Source organism: Nestor notabilis, unplaced genomic scaffold (assembly GCF_000696875.1).
Source record: "Nestor notabilis isolate BGI_N333 unplaced genomic scaffold, ASM69687v1 scaffold9653, whole genome shotgun sequence".
NCBI classification, from domain to species: Eukaryota; Metazoa; Chordata; class Aves; order Psittaciformes; family Psittacidae; genus Nestor; species Nestor notabilis.
In genome coordinates this window covers 13,214-28,784 of record NW_009920624.1, presented here as the reverse complement: position 1 = coordinate 28,784, position 15,571 = coordinate 13,214, and the positions used below count along the sequence as shown (strand labels likewise).

General features: G+C 45.2%; 1 protein-coding gene across 1 annotated transcript in view; it reads right to left on the bottom strand.

The window, feature by feature from the left end:
• RNF216 (ring finger protein 216) overlaps positions 1 to 15,249 on the bottom strand; it is a 61,814-nt gene extending 46,565 nt beyond the window's left edge. The window contains exons 1-12 of the mRNA XM_010010764.1: positions 15,183 to 15,249; positions 13,500 to 13,633; positions 11,591 to 12,445; positions 9,738 to 9,814; positions 6,288 to 6,390; positions 5,205 to 5,369; positions 4,122 to 4,236; positions 3,710 to 3,849; positions 2,734 to 2,784; positions 1,627 to 1,764; positions 503 to 651; positions 1 to 51 (exon numbers count right to left, since the gene is read on the bottom strand). The exon at positions 1 to 51 is cut by the window's left edge and continues 46 nt beyond it. Coding sequence (XP_010009066.1) covers positions 1 to 51; positions 503 to 651; positions 1,627 to 1,764; positions 2,734 to 2,784; positions 3,710 to 3,849; positions 4,122 to 4,236; positions 5,205 to 5,369; positions 6,288 to 6,390; positions 9,738 to 9,814; positions 11,591 to 12,445; positions 13,500 to 13,633; positions 15,183 to 15,249 — 2,045 coding nt within the window. The remainder of the gene's footprint in view (positions 52 to 502; positions 652 to 1,626; positions 1,765 to 2,733; positions 2,785 to 3,709; positions 3,850 to 4,121; positions 4,237 to 5,204; positions 5,370 to 6,287; positions 6,391 to 9,737; positions 9,815 to 11,590; positions 12,446 to 13,499; positions 13,634 to 15,182) is intronic.
• Positions 15,250 to 15,571: the final 322 nt, after the last annotated feature.

Genomic DNA, 15,571 nt, shown 5'->3' with positions numbered 1-15,571 from the left:
AACCGCTTCACATCGTGGTCCAGTAGAGCTGGGAAGTTACAGAACGGACACCTACAGCCCAAAAGAAGATGCTGTCAGTGCAGAGTGCTAAAAGTATCTTTGCTGAAAGGGGATTCAAGTAGTTCTGTGGCAGTTAATAAGGCTGCCAATCAAATGCCTGCCACCAGGATGTGCTGACTACTGCCTTTTTTGCTCATATTTCTTCAGTCACTCACAGTCAAAATATTTTATGCTCAGCACTGCTTTTGACCATGTAATTTAGAGGATCAGCACAGAGCTGGCAAGCAAGTCTTAAGGGAGATGAGTCTATTGAATTTTAATCTGCTCCTAGTCAAAGGCAGACCAACCTGAATAAAGAGAGATTTGGAAAGGCAGAAGCCTGAATGTATAACACAGCTCTGAAAGCTCCCTATCTCACAGTCAGCACACATTTAGGGTTTCAGGGAACAGTTTTGTACAACAGAAAGCGTACAAAAGTCTGCATCCTCAGCTGGACACTTACCTGACAAGCTCATCTGCACAGGCAGCAGCCACCTCCTCCTTAGCTTTCCGCTCATAGTATTTATTGAGGATGTTCTCTGGAAGCACCTTCTCCAGCTCGCTGGTGGGGAATGAACATGTGCAACTGCCTTCCATGCAGCTGAGCTCTGACTAGGGTTGGAAGGAGAGAGCTCAGGTTCAGCACGATACTAGCAAAAAGCAAGACTCAGTACCCAGAACATTTCCAAATACACCAGGGCAGAGCCTTGCTTAGAGAGAATAGGGCTTAAGTCAGCAGATGACTGCCAGAGAAGGGCTTTGCTATAGGAAGAGCAAGACTAGTAAAACAAATCAGACCTCAGACACTTGGCATGAAGATGGTGTTGATAGCTGGGATCACAGTTCACTTAAAGTTCACTGTGACCATGTAACAGCCTGTTATTACAGTCTCTGCTGAGAACTAGCACTCTGCTCACAAACAGTATGTTGCATTCTTTTCAATATGGTCGTCTAAAATACAGCTGCCAGTTTATACGTTTACATGAAATATAGGTCCCAGACTACAAGTGCATCCCCCCATTTCATCATCATATCTCAAGGCAAAGGAGCATGCACAGCTCAGAGCAGGTTAATGACTTGTTCATAGCTCAGCTGAGTACCAGGATAATTGCTCCCTGAACTGGACACTAAGAAGGTTTGTAGCATCACAGAGGAGCCAACTCCCAAATTAAGTTGGGATCTCAGTGATGTTATGTGGGACAAACAATCTTAGGTAGGAAGAGACTGGCCAAGTCAGACAAGGGTGTTCTCTGTGCAGAGTGGTTTATTAAGAAGAAAACAAAACCCAGATGAATGCAAGTTATTGCTGTCACTATGAATAGTGTAGAAGGTTTTCCCAATAATCCCAGTTGCTCAGCATAGAGCACAGATGATGGAGGTTAGCAAAACTGAAATCCCATTCAAAGATCCCACTTTGATGGAGAGACTGACTTGTTGGATTTGGATTTCGGGACACAATTCCATTCAACTATTTCCTGGGAAGTGCAGTTTACATCCAAATTTAAGCAACAACACTACGCAAACAGCACTGTGGTCTCCCAACAGTGATTTACCCATTTGCCCCTCAGCCAGGTGGGAAATCCTTACCTTCCCAGAGCCAAAGACTGCCTCCTGAGCATATTTAATTAGGCACTCCTTGCAGAACAAGTGCCCATCTGCACACTGAGTCAGCTTCTCAAACGCAAAGTCCTCGTAACAACAGCGGCACTCTATCATCTGCCCATCCTGCAGCCATAAAGAGGTACTGGCATCATCATCAGCACATCAATAGCTATAGCAACATACAGACACATACAGCTGCAAGGCAGAAGCAATGCCAGCATTCATTCTGAGAAGAGCCACAGATGTGCACCATTCCATTAGTTAGCCTGTTCAGTGGTCAAAACTCACTAAGCACAACCAGAAACTCAAGTTTAAGTAACTTATTATCTACACATCCTGCTTGAGAGGTTCTTAAAAGCTACAGAAGACACGGTGTTTAATAGTTCTAAGCTCACAGGCAGAGAAGCACTTTGGGTTCAGGAAGGTGCAGGGAAGCAGCATTCCCACCATTTAAGTGGGGAAAAGAAGCTTTAGGTTGGTTGCCCTCTAATGGAACATTTACCCATCTGCTTGGAGAGACCTTGTCTTGGCCTCTTCACTGCAGGGGTGAAGAAGCTTGCCTCTTAAAAAGGACGTATGCCTGCATCTTCAAAGGTCCAACATCTCCAAAGTTTGAAGGACACGGGCGTTCAGAATGACAAGGTAATCCACAGCTGCTCAACTTTTCTCTCTTTGCTTAAAGACAACCCAATTTTCAGGTTTTTAAAGAGTCTTTCTTGCAAATGAGGAAGACCTTTCCCCTGGCAGAGCTCCAACAGTTTTAAACAGCCATTATGGTGGTAGCAAGTGCAAACCTGGTACTATTCTATTGCAGTGTTTGTTCTGACCAGTGAAGATACAAGCAGCAGCTAACTGAATTACGAGAGATCATTACATGCATCAATACTGTCTTGCTGGACTCAGCTCTTGTCTACCTTTTCTAAAAGCCAGCCAACACACACACTGCAGGTTCTGCCAGCTCAGCAAAAGCAGCACAGTACAAATGCAGCTTCAGGAAAGCTCCATGTCAGAAGCCAGAAGAGTATGTGCAGTATTAAGTGCAAAACAGTGTCTATGCATAAGCTGAACTCAGACCACATTATAGATACTGACCTTCTGATACTGCTCCTCATTCATCTGCAGAGCAAGGAGGAAGTCTGCATGCTGTAAGAGAGACATGTGCATCTGTATTTACAGCATAGATAAAGCAATTTTCCAGCCTCTACACTCTTTTACATTATCTCAGGACTTAGAAACCACCATAAAAAGCTCCCTGTCTGCTTACAGCATCACTCAGCCTATCCCTCCAATCCATTAAGCTATTTATGATTCAGCTAAAACAGATGGGAAAAGCAAAGGATCAGGAACAAAAGACCTGAATTCTGTATTACGGAGAGCTGCTGGTTCAGGTTTCCATGGGCAGAGATGATCTCACCCAACGGACCCCTCCAGAGAAAGCCCCAAGGAACATTAGCTTTGTGTTTAAAAGGAGACACTATCCATCTGCCTAAAAGACAATGATCTTTAAAGAAAGGACTGTAGGTGCAGAGCTGTAAATTCAGTCTTTTCTCAGATTAGACAACACACCAGTGGGTGTTGCAGTGTTCTGCTTCGAAACACATGGCTCTCAGCACAGGACAAGATGTTCTGGAGATACAGGACTGCCAACCTGTGGAAGGCAGAGTGAGTGGACAGACTGCCTTGGGCCTGGTCATTATTCACCACCAACACTGAGCTGCAATTACAAGGCCTAAAGCAGCAGAGAAGCCTGCTAACAATTAGAGGAGGAATTAGTTAGCAGAGCTTTCACTGCTTTGTAGCAATAAAGGTCCAGAACAGCATTTGCAAAAGCAGCAGATTTCTTATTTAAGTAAGTAAGAAATCCTGTGGCTTTTTTCCTTCAAAAATCAGTTGCTTGGGAGAAGTCACACATGTAACAGGCAGTAAAGGGGCAAAGGTAGTCAGTTATTCAGCATTTTGATCAATGTTTGAATCGCTCCAAGAGGCAGATTTGCACGTTTAGGGCCAAGACTTTTATAGCAGTCGAAGTTGTTTGCACCATGAGATCAAAGCAGCTCCTACCACTCACCTCTGCCATCTCTTTAACTTTCTGCTCATAGAATTCCTGCTCCCGTAGCACCAGGGGGAGGAGGGAGCACTTGTCATAGGACCTCCAGTGCCGCCTCTTGTTCTCCAGGAAGAACATGCGCTTCTTAATTTTCACATCCCCTAAAGCAGAGTTAAAGGCACAATGAAATGGGATGGAGCAGCCAGAACTATGCTTAAACCCTTCTTTCTCCACACATCACACTCGGCATCTCAAACGATGCTGTACCAAGCAGAAGTACTAATGAAGAGGATCTCCAAAATAGATACCAGACACTGACAGAAACATTTGTTTTGGGACCACATCCCTTTTCAAGAACAGCACGTTCTGCTACAAGCCAGTTCTGCTTACAATGATGATGTGGAGGGCACAACACACACAACTTGGTGTTCACCTTGCTCAAATTTGAAGTCTATGTATGAATACTGATTCATCTCTTTCTTCCTTTTCCGTTTCCCACTGGTTTCGGTTGACAGCTCCTGCCATTTTTTGATAGCATCTGAAAAGGCCTAGAAAACAACATAGAGACTTAAATCCTGTGCTCCTGGAAGAAAGCAGAAATACAGGCTTCAAATCAGTTCAAAGCACAGTTCAAACATGTGCATCATGCTGATCCAAAACTGGACAGCCAAACACCCTGTATAGAGGCAAGTACAGCTCTTTACTTTGCTCACCTTGTCGTGTTATGTACTCCTAAAGCAATCATTCCATAAATCCAAAATAGCTGAACGATACTTCACACCACCTATTGTGTAAAGCTATTTACACTCCATCTGTCATCCAGTCTGATGCAATGGAATGGTTTGGCTTTTTAGTTAAAAAAATGAAGCTCAAATACCCAATCAAGCTAATGAAGGGACAAGGAATTTTTGTTTAAGTCCTGGAATAGTGGAGAAAGAAGCTCAAGCAAGAGGAGGATATCAGAGTAGATACAAGTCAAATGCTTGAAGCCACATTTACATTCAGTTTGTTGATATATAAACCAAGTGTCTCTGCAGCTTCATTACAGTGAAACTCTTTTACGAGGAATAAAGGACTCATTCTACGAAAGTCATCATAAAAAGAAACAGGACAGTGAGATTTGAGCTTCTTTTCAATTCCATGCAACCAGTTAACTAATAGCAGCAGTTAAATGTTACATGTTTTAAGATTTAGCTAAATGTCTAGGCTTTACTGACAATTATACGACACTTCAGCAGCAATGTATGGGAACGCTTCTCAGTTTAATGCATCACCTCCCATCAACTAGCCAGTTCTATTAGAGAGAAGTAAAACCTTCCCGCAGCATTCTGTCTGACCAATATATTCTGCAAGTCTCTACTAAATGGATTAATACTTCTTAAAAGGAAAGGAAGAGCACTAAAAAGCCCATAACCACATGCTAGCAGATGGTGCAGTGAGGCAAAAAGACATGGAGCTGCTCTGCAGAGATGAGGGAGGTAACCCTAGGAAAGGAAACAGACTTGAACTGGAGAACCTTTCGTGTGATTGCATAGTGTCCCTTGAGTTCACGTAGTGCCCACTTAATGTCCTGGCTGCTCAGCATTTTGAAGTCTGCCATAAGGAGGTCAGCTGCTTGAATAAAGCACCGCTGATCGAGTGGGGCAAGTTTGAAGAAGTCAAAGTAATCCACTTTAGGCACCTAAGGAGAAAATGCAACAGGTATAAGAAAGGTTCTATAAGAACACCACAGATCACTCTTCCAGCCATTAGGACCTTCTGCAGGACCACCCCAAATTCAAGTTACCTGGTACCCAGTTCTAAGCATCTATTTAAGCATCAGCTCAGAGCACCGCATGGGTGTGAAGCCTACTGGTCTATACACTTGTGTGGGTAACCTGCCCTGAGCTGCACCATGCTGCAGCTCTGCTCCTAGCAGGACCCACACCACACAGTTTAAAGCCATTGTGCATGGCTGCATGAGACAGCAAAGAGAGGATACATTTAGGTTGCTATAAAGGGTGAACATCTTTATTGGCTTGAGGTTGAGAGATGCTTCCCAGAGTAGAAAGAGTTGAATACCTATTTGACATTTCAATCTTTCTCAGGCTACACACAGCTATTTCAATACACTCAAAGCAGCTCAGAGAGAATTTATTGTCAAATGGACTTGAAAATACATAAATAAATAGAAAAATCAAGAAGCTGTAGGGAGATTTGCAGTTAGGAGGCTAAAAGGCAATGCCTGAGGCCACACAGGAGAGACCTGTGGGCCAAGTCTACTTCATGTGACAGAATCACCATGGAGTTCTTGTATCAGATATCAAAACGAACACTTCAGATGGGGTGGCTGACAGGCAGGCAGGGCAGAGGGTCTTGATGAAAGCCAAAGAGCAGCTTTGAAGGCCAACAGTGCAAACCAGGAAAGTCTTGGAAGTCATCTTGCAAGCAACTACCGCTATTGAACGCTGTCTTAAGTGCACCCAAAGGCCTCCTATAGAAGTATGGCTCAACCAGGCACTCTACAAATATGCATTAATAGAACCAGACATTCCAAGCTCCACTCAGGATGAACAGACTGGATGAGAGGCATGCTGTAGATGAGGATACTCTCACTTGCCTTTGTCTCATCTTGGCTGGGAAGCAGGCTGCTGCTGGGATTTAAAACCACTCTGCCTTCCTTCTTTGGGTAATCTGGATTTTCCAGAAGAAAGTTACAAAGTCTGAAAAGAGAAATATAGTTACTTGAGGGTTTGGGAGCTCAGGTTCATTCCTCACTTGTCTGACTTTTAGTATCCCATCATTATGAAGCTGGGCAGGCAAGTCCCAGCCTGCCCTGTAAGAACCAACGGAGGTCCTAGACTGGAGCAAACTGCAAGTAAATGCCTGAGAATTAAGTAAAGAGTGTTTGGCTGTATGACTGCAGAGGGAAAGCAAAGAGATTTGTCTTTCAACAATTAAATTCATATACATGAAGCCTGTACGGGTGAGCTACTAACCAACCTACATCTCTCCATGGCAGAGGTGAACAATGAGGCTCACTCCCAGCCATGTGAAGTGGTATCTGGACTAAGAATTAAAGTTTATCAACTTTCTCCTATTCTGGAATTCACATACAAGAAAGAAGAGTCACAACATCAAATGTGCGGCTGATAGAAACGCATCTATGGCAAAAGCAGCATAAAACCTAGGAAAGGCTGATGTCTTCCTCAACAACAGATTAAAGATTCAGATCGGAATTAAAGCCTCCGGTCTCGATCTACTTCCACATTACAGCAGAGACAGAAACATGTTTAAACTGTGTTCTCATACAGTATGTACTCAGAATACAGGTTTCATTGTAATAAAAGCTTGAAATCACACCAGCATTCTCCATCTTCCACTAGAAACTGCTCTAGTGAGAGCAGCATTCAGAAAATAATCCCTAAAACTTGCTGAAAGCAATTGCACACTAACCTGTAAATGCAGCAGACCTGAGGTCCTACCACAAACAACCCTAACTGGCAGGTAAACTGAGTTTCTGGCTTAGGAAAGACTCCAGCAAGCAGAATAGCCCATTGCTGGAGAGCCACAAATATGCAGAAGCCCTTTTGAAAGGGAAGCTTGCTGGAGGCTGCCTGGAGCAGGCTTTTCACAGCTTATTCTCCACCATCACTAACCAGTGATGTGGTAGCTGGGTCAAGTAACAGAAGCTGTTCCTCAGTTTCCCCAGCTGTAGAATAATATCCCTCTAAAAAGAGCTAGGACAAGCAATTAGCATTTGTAAAACTTCTTGAATGAGAAGGTGGAAGGCTGCAGCAAAGACATAATTGCAGCCAATTCACATTCCTGATGTCAGAAATCAGTCCCTCATTAAGAAACCTGGACTGGTTTGAAGCATTAACCCACTATCAAGGCATGATTACTTTAGCCCTGCTTTCACATTCAAAGCAGAGGCATTTCTTTCTGGTTAATCAGGTATTGACATATTGAGCCAGAAGCTTTTGACTGAGCATGAATGCTTCTGCACACAAAAGCTGAATGGATGATACCCTGCTAAGAGCAGCTCCCACATTTCATCTTTCACATCAGTTGAAAGTTTTCATGATGATCAGCTTGGAAAACAACAAAATATCTTGGCACTGAGCATTTAATAGCTCCCAGCTCTCCCCCCTCTCCTCCTTTTGGTCAAAGATAACTGTTCTAATCCAACCACACAGAAACTTCAAGGAGCTCAAACACAAGGGTGTCAGCTGGGGCTCAGTCAGGACGCATTTGAACTGTTCTGCACGTCACCACCTCACTGCTGAGGATTTCCAGAGATGTTAACCTTCGGTGTCTGACAATTAGTGAAGCGGGTCCCAGCACGCAATGCACGCACACTTGCAGCACTGTTCATTAATATCTGCACCACAGGACACAGAGCCACTTAAAAGCCTCATCCTTGCCCAAATCCAGCCACCCTTTATTGTATTTCAAGCCTGATTCAGCTTGACACACCATGGACATCAAAGAGCTCCTGCCAGCGAGGCTGACCAGTGCTTTGACCCGTTTGTTCTCACACAAAAGATGCAGCGATAACTCAAAAAGATAGTTTGGTTAAAGGAATAAAAATACAGAGAAGAAATCTCTATCATCCACTAAGTGGGTAACACGCCACTGAGCAGACACTGTAGATGGCTTACAGGGAAGCCTGTAAGCACCTTTTCATCTCACTGGGTCTGTAGCACACAATGGGAGAGATTTCAGAAGCAGAAGGGAAGGGACACATTAGGATTGATAGAAGCTAATACTGTGATTTAATTCCATCAGGTTTCACTAAATCCCCCCAGGACACAGTAACAAGTTTTTTCACACACTCTGTGAGAGGGTCTTCTAGTCACAAGTGTATCTTCAACAGCCCCACTGCCCCAAGGAATGTACCTGAGATGCACCAGGTATGTGGTATGGGCACCTGAAAGTTTCTCTCCTGCTGACCACACCACCACTACAGGGAAAGCACTTTCAGATGACAAGAAAGAAGTAACAGCCTGATGATTCTCTAGCCAAGAAGCCCTACTTTGGAGACATAACAGCACAGGCAAAGGCAGCAGAATAGGAAATCTATGCCCAATGGATCGGATCATCCTAATTTCCTTGCCAGTTTACTTCTTTATGGTCCAATAACTAATTCCAAGCCTCACGCACTTAAATACTGCTTAATTAGTGCCCCAGCTAATGAGAAAGGGCACTGGAGTAATACAAGAGAAGGAATACTCTGGCAACCAACATCTATTCTTCATTCTTGTATCACACAATGACTAGTTTCAACATGTTTGAGATAGCAGTGACAGCTGTAGAGACAAAAACACAGAGAGAGGGGCCACCAAGCATCAGACACAAGTGATCTACTTCAAGCTACTCTCCCCTCTGTGTTGCTGGTGCCAACACAGTCCTCACTCTGATTTTCTACTCCTTTTATTGCCTTTCTTGGCTCACGCTTCTGTTCAGTTTGACCAAAATCAGTCCCTTAACAGGTATCTAGAACCAACCCTACCAACCCTTAAATGCGTTTGTTCTCTTCTAGCTGCAAAAAGTGATGTGAGAGAACTCAAACAGTACCACTGCTACTGGATTAAGCACAGGGGATAAAAGCCAACATGATGACAATAAATAAGGGAGCCCAAACCCAGTGTCATCTTTACCTGGAAAAGGCCAAAAGACAATGAAATGAAGAAGTAGAAACTCTTTTCTCCAACTCAAAACTCACCAATACTATGTTTTACAGACATAACCTCAACACCTTAATCCTGACACTCACCCATTTTAAGAACCCTAGTAATAGTTAAGAAGAAATTATATGTAATCTTTAAATAAGCAAATGATCTTAAAAGCAGAGAAGCTGCAGCACCATGTCAGAATTAAAGAGAATTTAAGAAAAGCTCTATTAGAAGGAAAAATCCCAACAAATTCCCTGCTCTTTGGCACTACCAACTCAGTGCTGACTCCCAGCCTGGGTATGCTTTAGAACAGTGTCATTGGCAGGTGGGGAAATGGAAATGTGACTGCAGCCAACCTGTTGTACAATACACCCTGGGGCTCTTATACTTACACATTTAAGTCACAGCAGTTCTTGATGATAATGAGCTCTTCAATATAGTCTTCCTTCACATCTGGGAATCTTGCTTCCTACAGTGGGAAAAGCTACAGGTTATGGAGATATTAGAGGAGCTGTGTAGCACAACATAGTGAACAGCGCCAAAGACATAGATTTAAGGGTGTATCTAGCACACTCCTGAGACAAGGGCCAAAACAGATTTCACGAGACCATTTCTATCCACCCAGATGGATACTGCAAGCTGCTGGCTTTCCTTTGCCCCACAGGATGATTGCTAACAGCTCTTTCTCACAAGAAGAATCTGGGTACTGATGTTAGGCATGAGCAGCTGGCCTAACAAGTGATACAGGCTTGATGGAAAGAAGCAAAGCATGTAGGTATTATCTACAACACAAGAAAAGCTAATATTTACCTTCAGACAGAAGATTAAGGAGTTCCAGACTGTGTGCTGAAATACAACATTCCAAAGGCAAAGGAAAAACCCCAGCAATACGTATACCCACCCAAAAGCACCCAGACACATTAGCAACAAGATCAGACCAGACAACAGACCTTTCCTGGCATTTCTCTGCAAGCTTTCCCAGCATTAGCCTCGGAGCAAAGAGCACCCTTTGCTGCTCTCATTGGGTTTCTGTGCAGGTATTGCAAGTGATTGCACCAGATGGATTCTGCTTTGCAAGACTCGACTGGTCAGGGCTGTCAAGCAGCCCTGCCAATGCAAGAGTTTCTACTTACCCATCTCAAATCAAGTCACTCATCAACAAGGTCTGCCTTGGAAAGAACTGAATTTAGTTGGACTGGTACTTAAAGAGTATTTTCCTCAACCCCAATTGTCCAAAATAGAATGAGACAGGATGTGGATGGAAGTCTTGGAGGGGATAAGAGTGGAGGTGTAAGATACAGATGCAGTGAAATACGCTTGCTTGAAAAGTAAGTATTCATAAGGCATCAAGAGAGATCCTCCCTTGCAATCAAGGAGAGGAGTGTGCAGTGGAGGGGATAACATTAGAACGTGAAGCACCACCACATTTCTGTTTTGCTTTTAAATATACAGAAGCTGCTGAATGTCCCAAAGGTTAAGAATACCCTTCCTGGTGGTCCCATTCTTGTGGGCAGTGCTCCTCAAGCTCAGCTTTACATGCAGAGGCAGAAAGGACTGTGTGGAGTTAACTTAAAAGTCTTCATGCTGCTTATCCAGTAATCCCTCAGTGCTACTGCTTGGAAATCCATGCTGCAAGGACAACCATTACCTCCTGAGCACCACGGTGGCTTTAACACAGCCATGGACCAAACTGCTTTAGGAGAGGGAGCTGAAAGCAGCCATGGCTCTCAGCCATGTGTCTCTGAAGTCTTCTCTACCTCACCCTCTGCTAGTGGTTCGTGTCTCTCTTGCTCCTTTAGCTCTACATCCATTCCTAAGCAGTTCTATAGCACTGGGTTAGGAATCAACCAGACAAGAACAAACTAGCAGAACTGAGAGGGCAGCAGCCTTTGAAGGAAACAGGCTCATGTTATTTCACCTCAGTGCACCCTTGAGACCCTGCCATCAACTCTGCTAAATCTCTCTGGCCAAGAGCCCATCCCAAAGCAAACAGTACCCTCAAGATTCACATCCTCTCAACACTCCTGGCACGGTGCTGGGGTTAATCTTTCACACCAGAGTTTCTCAAGACAGTTCATTGCATGCTCCTCACCTGCTGCATAGCTGAGTCTCAGCCAAAACAAAGAGGATTTGCAGCTGAAGTCAACAGGGCTGTGCTTAGAGCATGTGAAACACTACACACCTTGAAAAACCTGTCTGGGAATACCATGCACACAGAAGGCAAACAAGCCCTGGGAATACTTACTGTCTCCCTGATGAGCTGTGCAGTGAGGTCCTGGTCCTGCCCAGCAGCTCCTTGTTCTGGAACATTACTAGAGCCAAGTTCCTGGCAGCCCTGTGCAGGGAATGCTGGTCCTGGCTGTTCATTGTCTACTGCTGCCTGTGGACCCGTTTCTTCCGGTGGATGTGCTGGTTGGGGGGAAGCAGGACCTGGAATGCCATCCTGCTGTGGTTCAGGTCGGGGGAAGGCTGGCCCAGGAGCCTTCTCTCCATATGCCCTTAAAGATCCTGGGTCTGCTTCAGGCTGCCCTTGCTGAGGAGCACAACTATTCACTACAGCATGTGGCTCTCCTTCCAGTGGCTGGATGTATGGGTGATCCAGCTGGCTGTTCTCATGGGTCTCCTGGTCTGCAGGACCTGCATCATCAGCTGGTTCTCTGAGGTTTTGCTCTGATTCCAAGTCCTCTCCTTGCTGGGCTTCCACCTTTTCTTGCTGTTGTGGTGGAAAGTCTGAATCCTCCAGGCTAATGATTTCTTTGTTAACAACAGGCTGTGGTTTTGTTGTTATTAGTGGAAGCAAACTTGGACCAGGCTCCTGGTTACTTGTAAGTTCAAACCCAGGACCATTAAGCTCTGATGCTCTGGACTGTTGCAAAGCAAAGTTCCTATTCTCATCCTTGCTTGGCCCAGCACTGCTCTCCGCCACATGGTTATCCTGCTCTCCCTGGCCGGGCAGAGTTGGGATCACATCTTGAGCATATGTGCTCCTCAAGGGCTCGACAGCACTTTTAGATCCTCCTTCTTCCACAGCGTTTGCACACTGCCATTGAGCTGCAGGTCTGATGACATTGGGACGTGGAAGCTGCTGCTGCTTTGGGGTCTAAAAAGAAGACAGACAAGAGTAAGTAAGGAGGAGTTCTTGTCTGCATGTCAGAATCCTTGCTCTAGATGATCTTTTGCATCTAATCAAGTTTCTGATGGGAAACAGATGAAGTCTGTTCAGCAAGGTGCTTAACAAGGCATAAAACTGCAATCCACATATCTTTGTTGCACTGAACTCCAGCCTCAGTCTGTCCCCAGGTGCTAAGAGAACATTGGGCAGAACTGGGCATGCACAGGACTTTCCGAGTGGAATCATCTCCTAAACTCACCTCAGTTCCCATTTCCTTCCCAGCAGAATAATCTGGGAAGGAGGAACTAGCTGCTGGCATATTTGCATTCTTACTGATTTACCTACACAGCCAGAAATCAAAGCTCAAAGCATTAATCTCTGGCCTTGTTCTTGCCTCTGGCAGACAGGATGCTGTATGCCAACAGGCTGAATATTCTCTGCTACTGTTTTCAACTAAGAAACAGAAAGGTCAACTTTGGAACCCATTTTCTCAATGCCTCTGGCTAATTTAACATAGAAGTGGAATATATTCGTCATGTAGCTTAGATCTGAAATTAAGACACTTAATCAGGGTAAGCTAAAGCTTTTGGCCCTCCTCTGTGTGACTGCCTGTGCCAGTGGAAAGGTCTATCAGGTGGGCTGGCTTCGTAAATATGCAAGAATATAAGTGCCTGCAACAGCCCAACAAGAATAAAGGGATCTAAAACAAGGCATGGTTCGAAAACCTGCCTCTGAAGGAGCATCCCATCCTTTCATGAAGCACTCCAGCTTTCTGGATCTCGATAGGTAACTTTACAGAAGCTCCAGCCTTTGTTAATTAGAACTTCAAATACAATAGAGTTTAACAGTCTGGTTCTCCCTTCCTGTGCCCAAAACATGACTGAGCAGAGCCAGCAAAATGTCATCATTTCAACATCCACTTCAGACATCCCAAGTAAATTACCATAACTGGACAAGACTCAAAGGAACACATCGGATATTTGCAGGAGGTGGCTATAAAGGCCATGAGTAAAGCAAGGCAAGTACAAGAATGACAAATTACCTCTTCCAAGATGACTACATCATCGTCATCTTCCTCACGCTGCTGCTCCGCTGGCGCCTCCAGCAAAAAAGGTAACTCCTCATCTGAGGAATCTGATGTTGGGATAAGACCTTCGTACCTGCAGTCAATCCAGTCTGTGGGATATGGGGAGTTAGCTATTTGCTCATGGTAAATAACTGAAAACACAGGGCACAGGCACTGATGCATCTGAAAAGCAATCTGCACATCTGCTTTGTGGCAGTAGGGAAGAAGCACTCAAAGGTCACTGGTTCCTCTGCAAGCTGCAGTTGTGGCACGGTTACAGCCTCTCCTGCCTCCCTCGGCCCTCTGAGCAAATGCCCTGCACAAACTCCAGCTCAGCACAACAGCACGTGCATGAAACAGTCACTGACACTTATGCAGAGGTTCTTCTATCCCAAACTTCAGGACAAGTCAAGCTGCTGCTAAATGTACTCTGCACAAGCCATGCACAGAGCACTTCCCAGGTTTTGCACAGAAGTCCTGAACTCTCAGTGATTCAGGGATGATACATTTTCTGTTGTTAATGTGCAGTGCATTCAAAGGAGAGAGAGGCTCCTCTGAGCAATTCGGCCTCTTCTGAAGGGCTGTGGTTTTGCAGGAGTACCTTACGCAGGGCTGAGATAGAGCCCCTGGCTGCGGATGCCAAAGGTATCCTGCTATTAAATGACAACCCTGTCCCTCACGGCTTGTCAAGAATGGAATATAGGTGCTACTGAACAGAGCTCCTGGAATCATAAAATTGGTTTGGGTTGGAAGGGACCTTAAAGCTCCTCCAGCTCCAACCCTCTGCCACGGGCAGGGACACCTTCCACTGCAGCAGGTTGCTCCAAGCCCCTGTGTCCAACCTGGCCTTGAACACTGCCAGGGATGGGGCAGCCCCAGCTTCTCTGGGCACCCTGTGCCAGCGCCTCAGCACCCTCACAGGGAAGAGCTTCTGTCTTATATCTAACCTAAATCTCCCCTGTTTAAACTTGAACCCAGCACCCCTTGTACTATCTCTACAGCCCCTGGTGAAGAGTCTCACTCTGGCACTCTTGTAACCCCCTTCAGATACTGGAAGGCTGCTGTGAGGTCTCAACACAGCTTCTCTTCTTCAGGCTGAATGCAGGAGAGACACTCACAGCAAAACCAGAGGGTTTCTGTATGGCAGAGACAGAATACAGCCACGCTTTCCCTATGATTTGACACATCATTTTGGCTTATGCTTTAGCATAAGTACTCATGAGCATTCATTTATCACCTTTCAGGCATACACAGAAAGCATCATTCTGAATTCCACGCTTGGAGGGATGGGTGCCAACACACACAGCCCGACGAGGACAGGAATGCAGAGCCAGCCTCCCTCCTCTGAGGTCCTCAGAAGGTGGAACACCATAAAGCCCCTCATCTCTACATGGTGTTCCCAAGAAGTTCACAGTCTGCCTTGAGGCAGTACAACATGAGAAAGGCAAGAGCCAAATATTTTGCATGTCTGCATGAAATGAAAGACTTTTCAGTGGGTGGCTGTGAAGGAAGTGTAACAGAGCAGCGTATGACACGGCAAACCAGACCACTAGCAGCTTCCCCTTAACAGCACTCTTCCAAGTTTAGTATCAAGGAATCCTGCTGCTTGTAAGCAGAGATTTGACAAAGAGAACTCCAGAAATACAAACCAGTACCCACCTTTCCCTCTGCGACTGTGGAAGCTGGTCAACTTAACGGCTTCTTCATTTCCACCTCCCTCTGCCATTTTCAAGAGCTGTACTCAGAAGTGTCAGTGCCCGGGCACGGTCAGGCTCACGTGAGGAACTACAAGACAAAATAGAACCAGGGGAGAGTAAGGCAAACTGAGCAGCACCTTGATCCAGCTTTCCCAAGACTAAGCTGCCAGAACTTTGGGGGTTCTCCTGGCACAGTCTCTCCATAAAGGTATTTTTCTGTGCCACTCCTCAGTGGTGGCACTGAAAAGCGGTGGCCTAAAAGCAGCCTTGTTTCTGTTATTTCCTGTTCTGACAGCTAAGACAGCCAACTGAGGAGTGCAACCAGGCCAAAGCAGCCCTCTGGAGAAGACA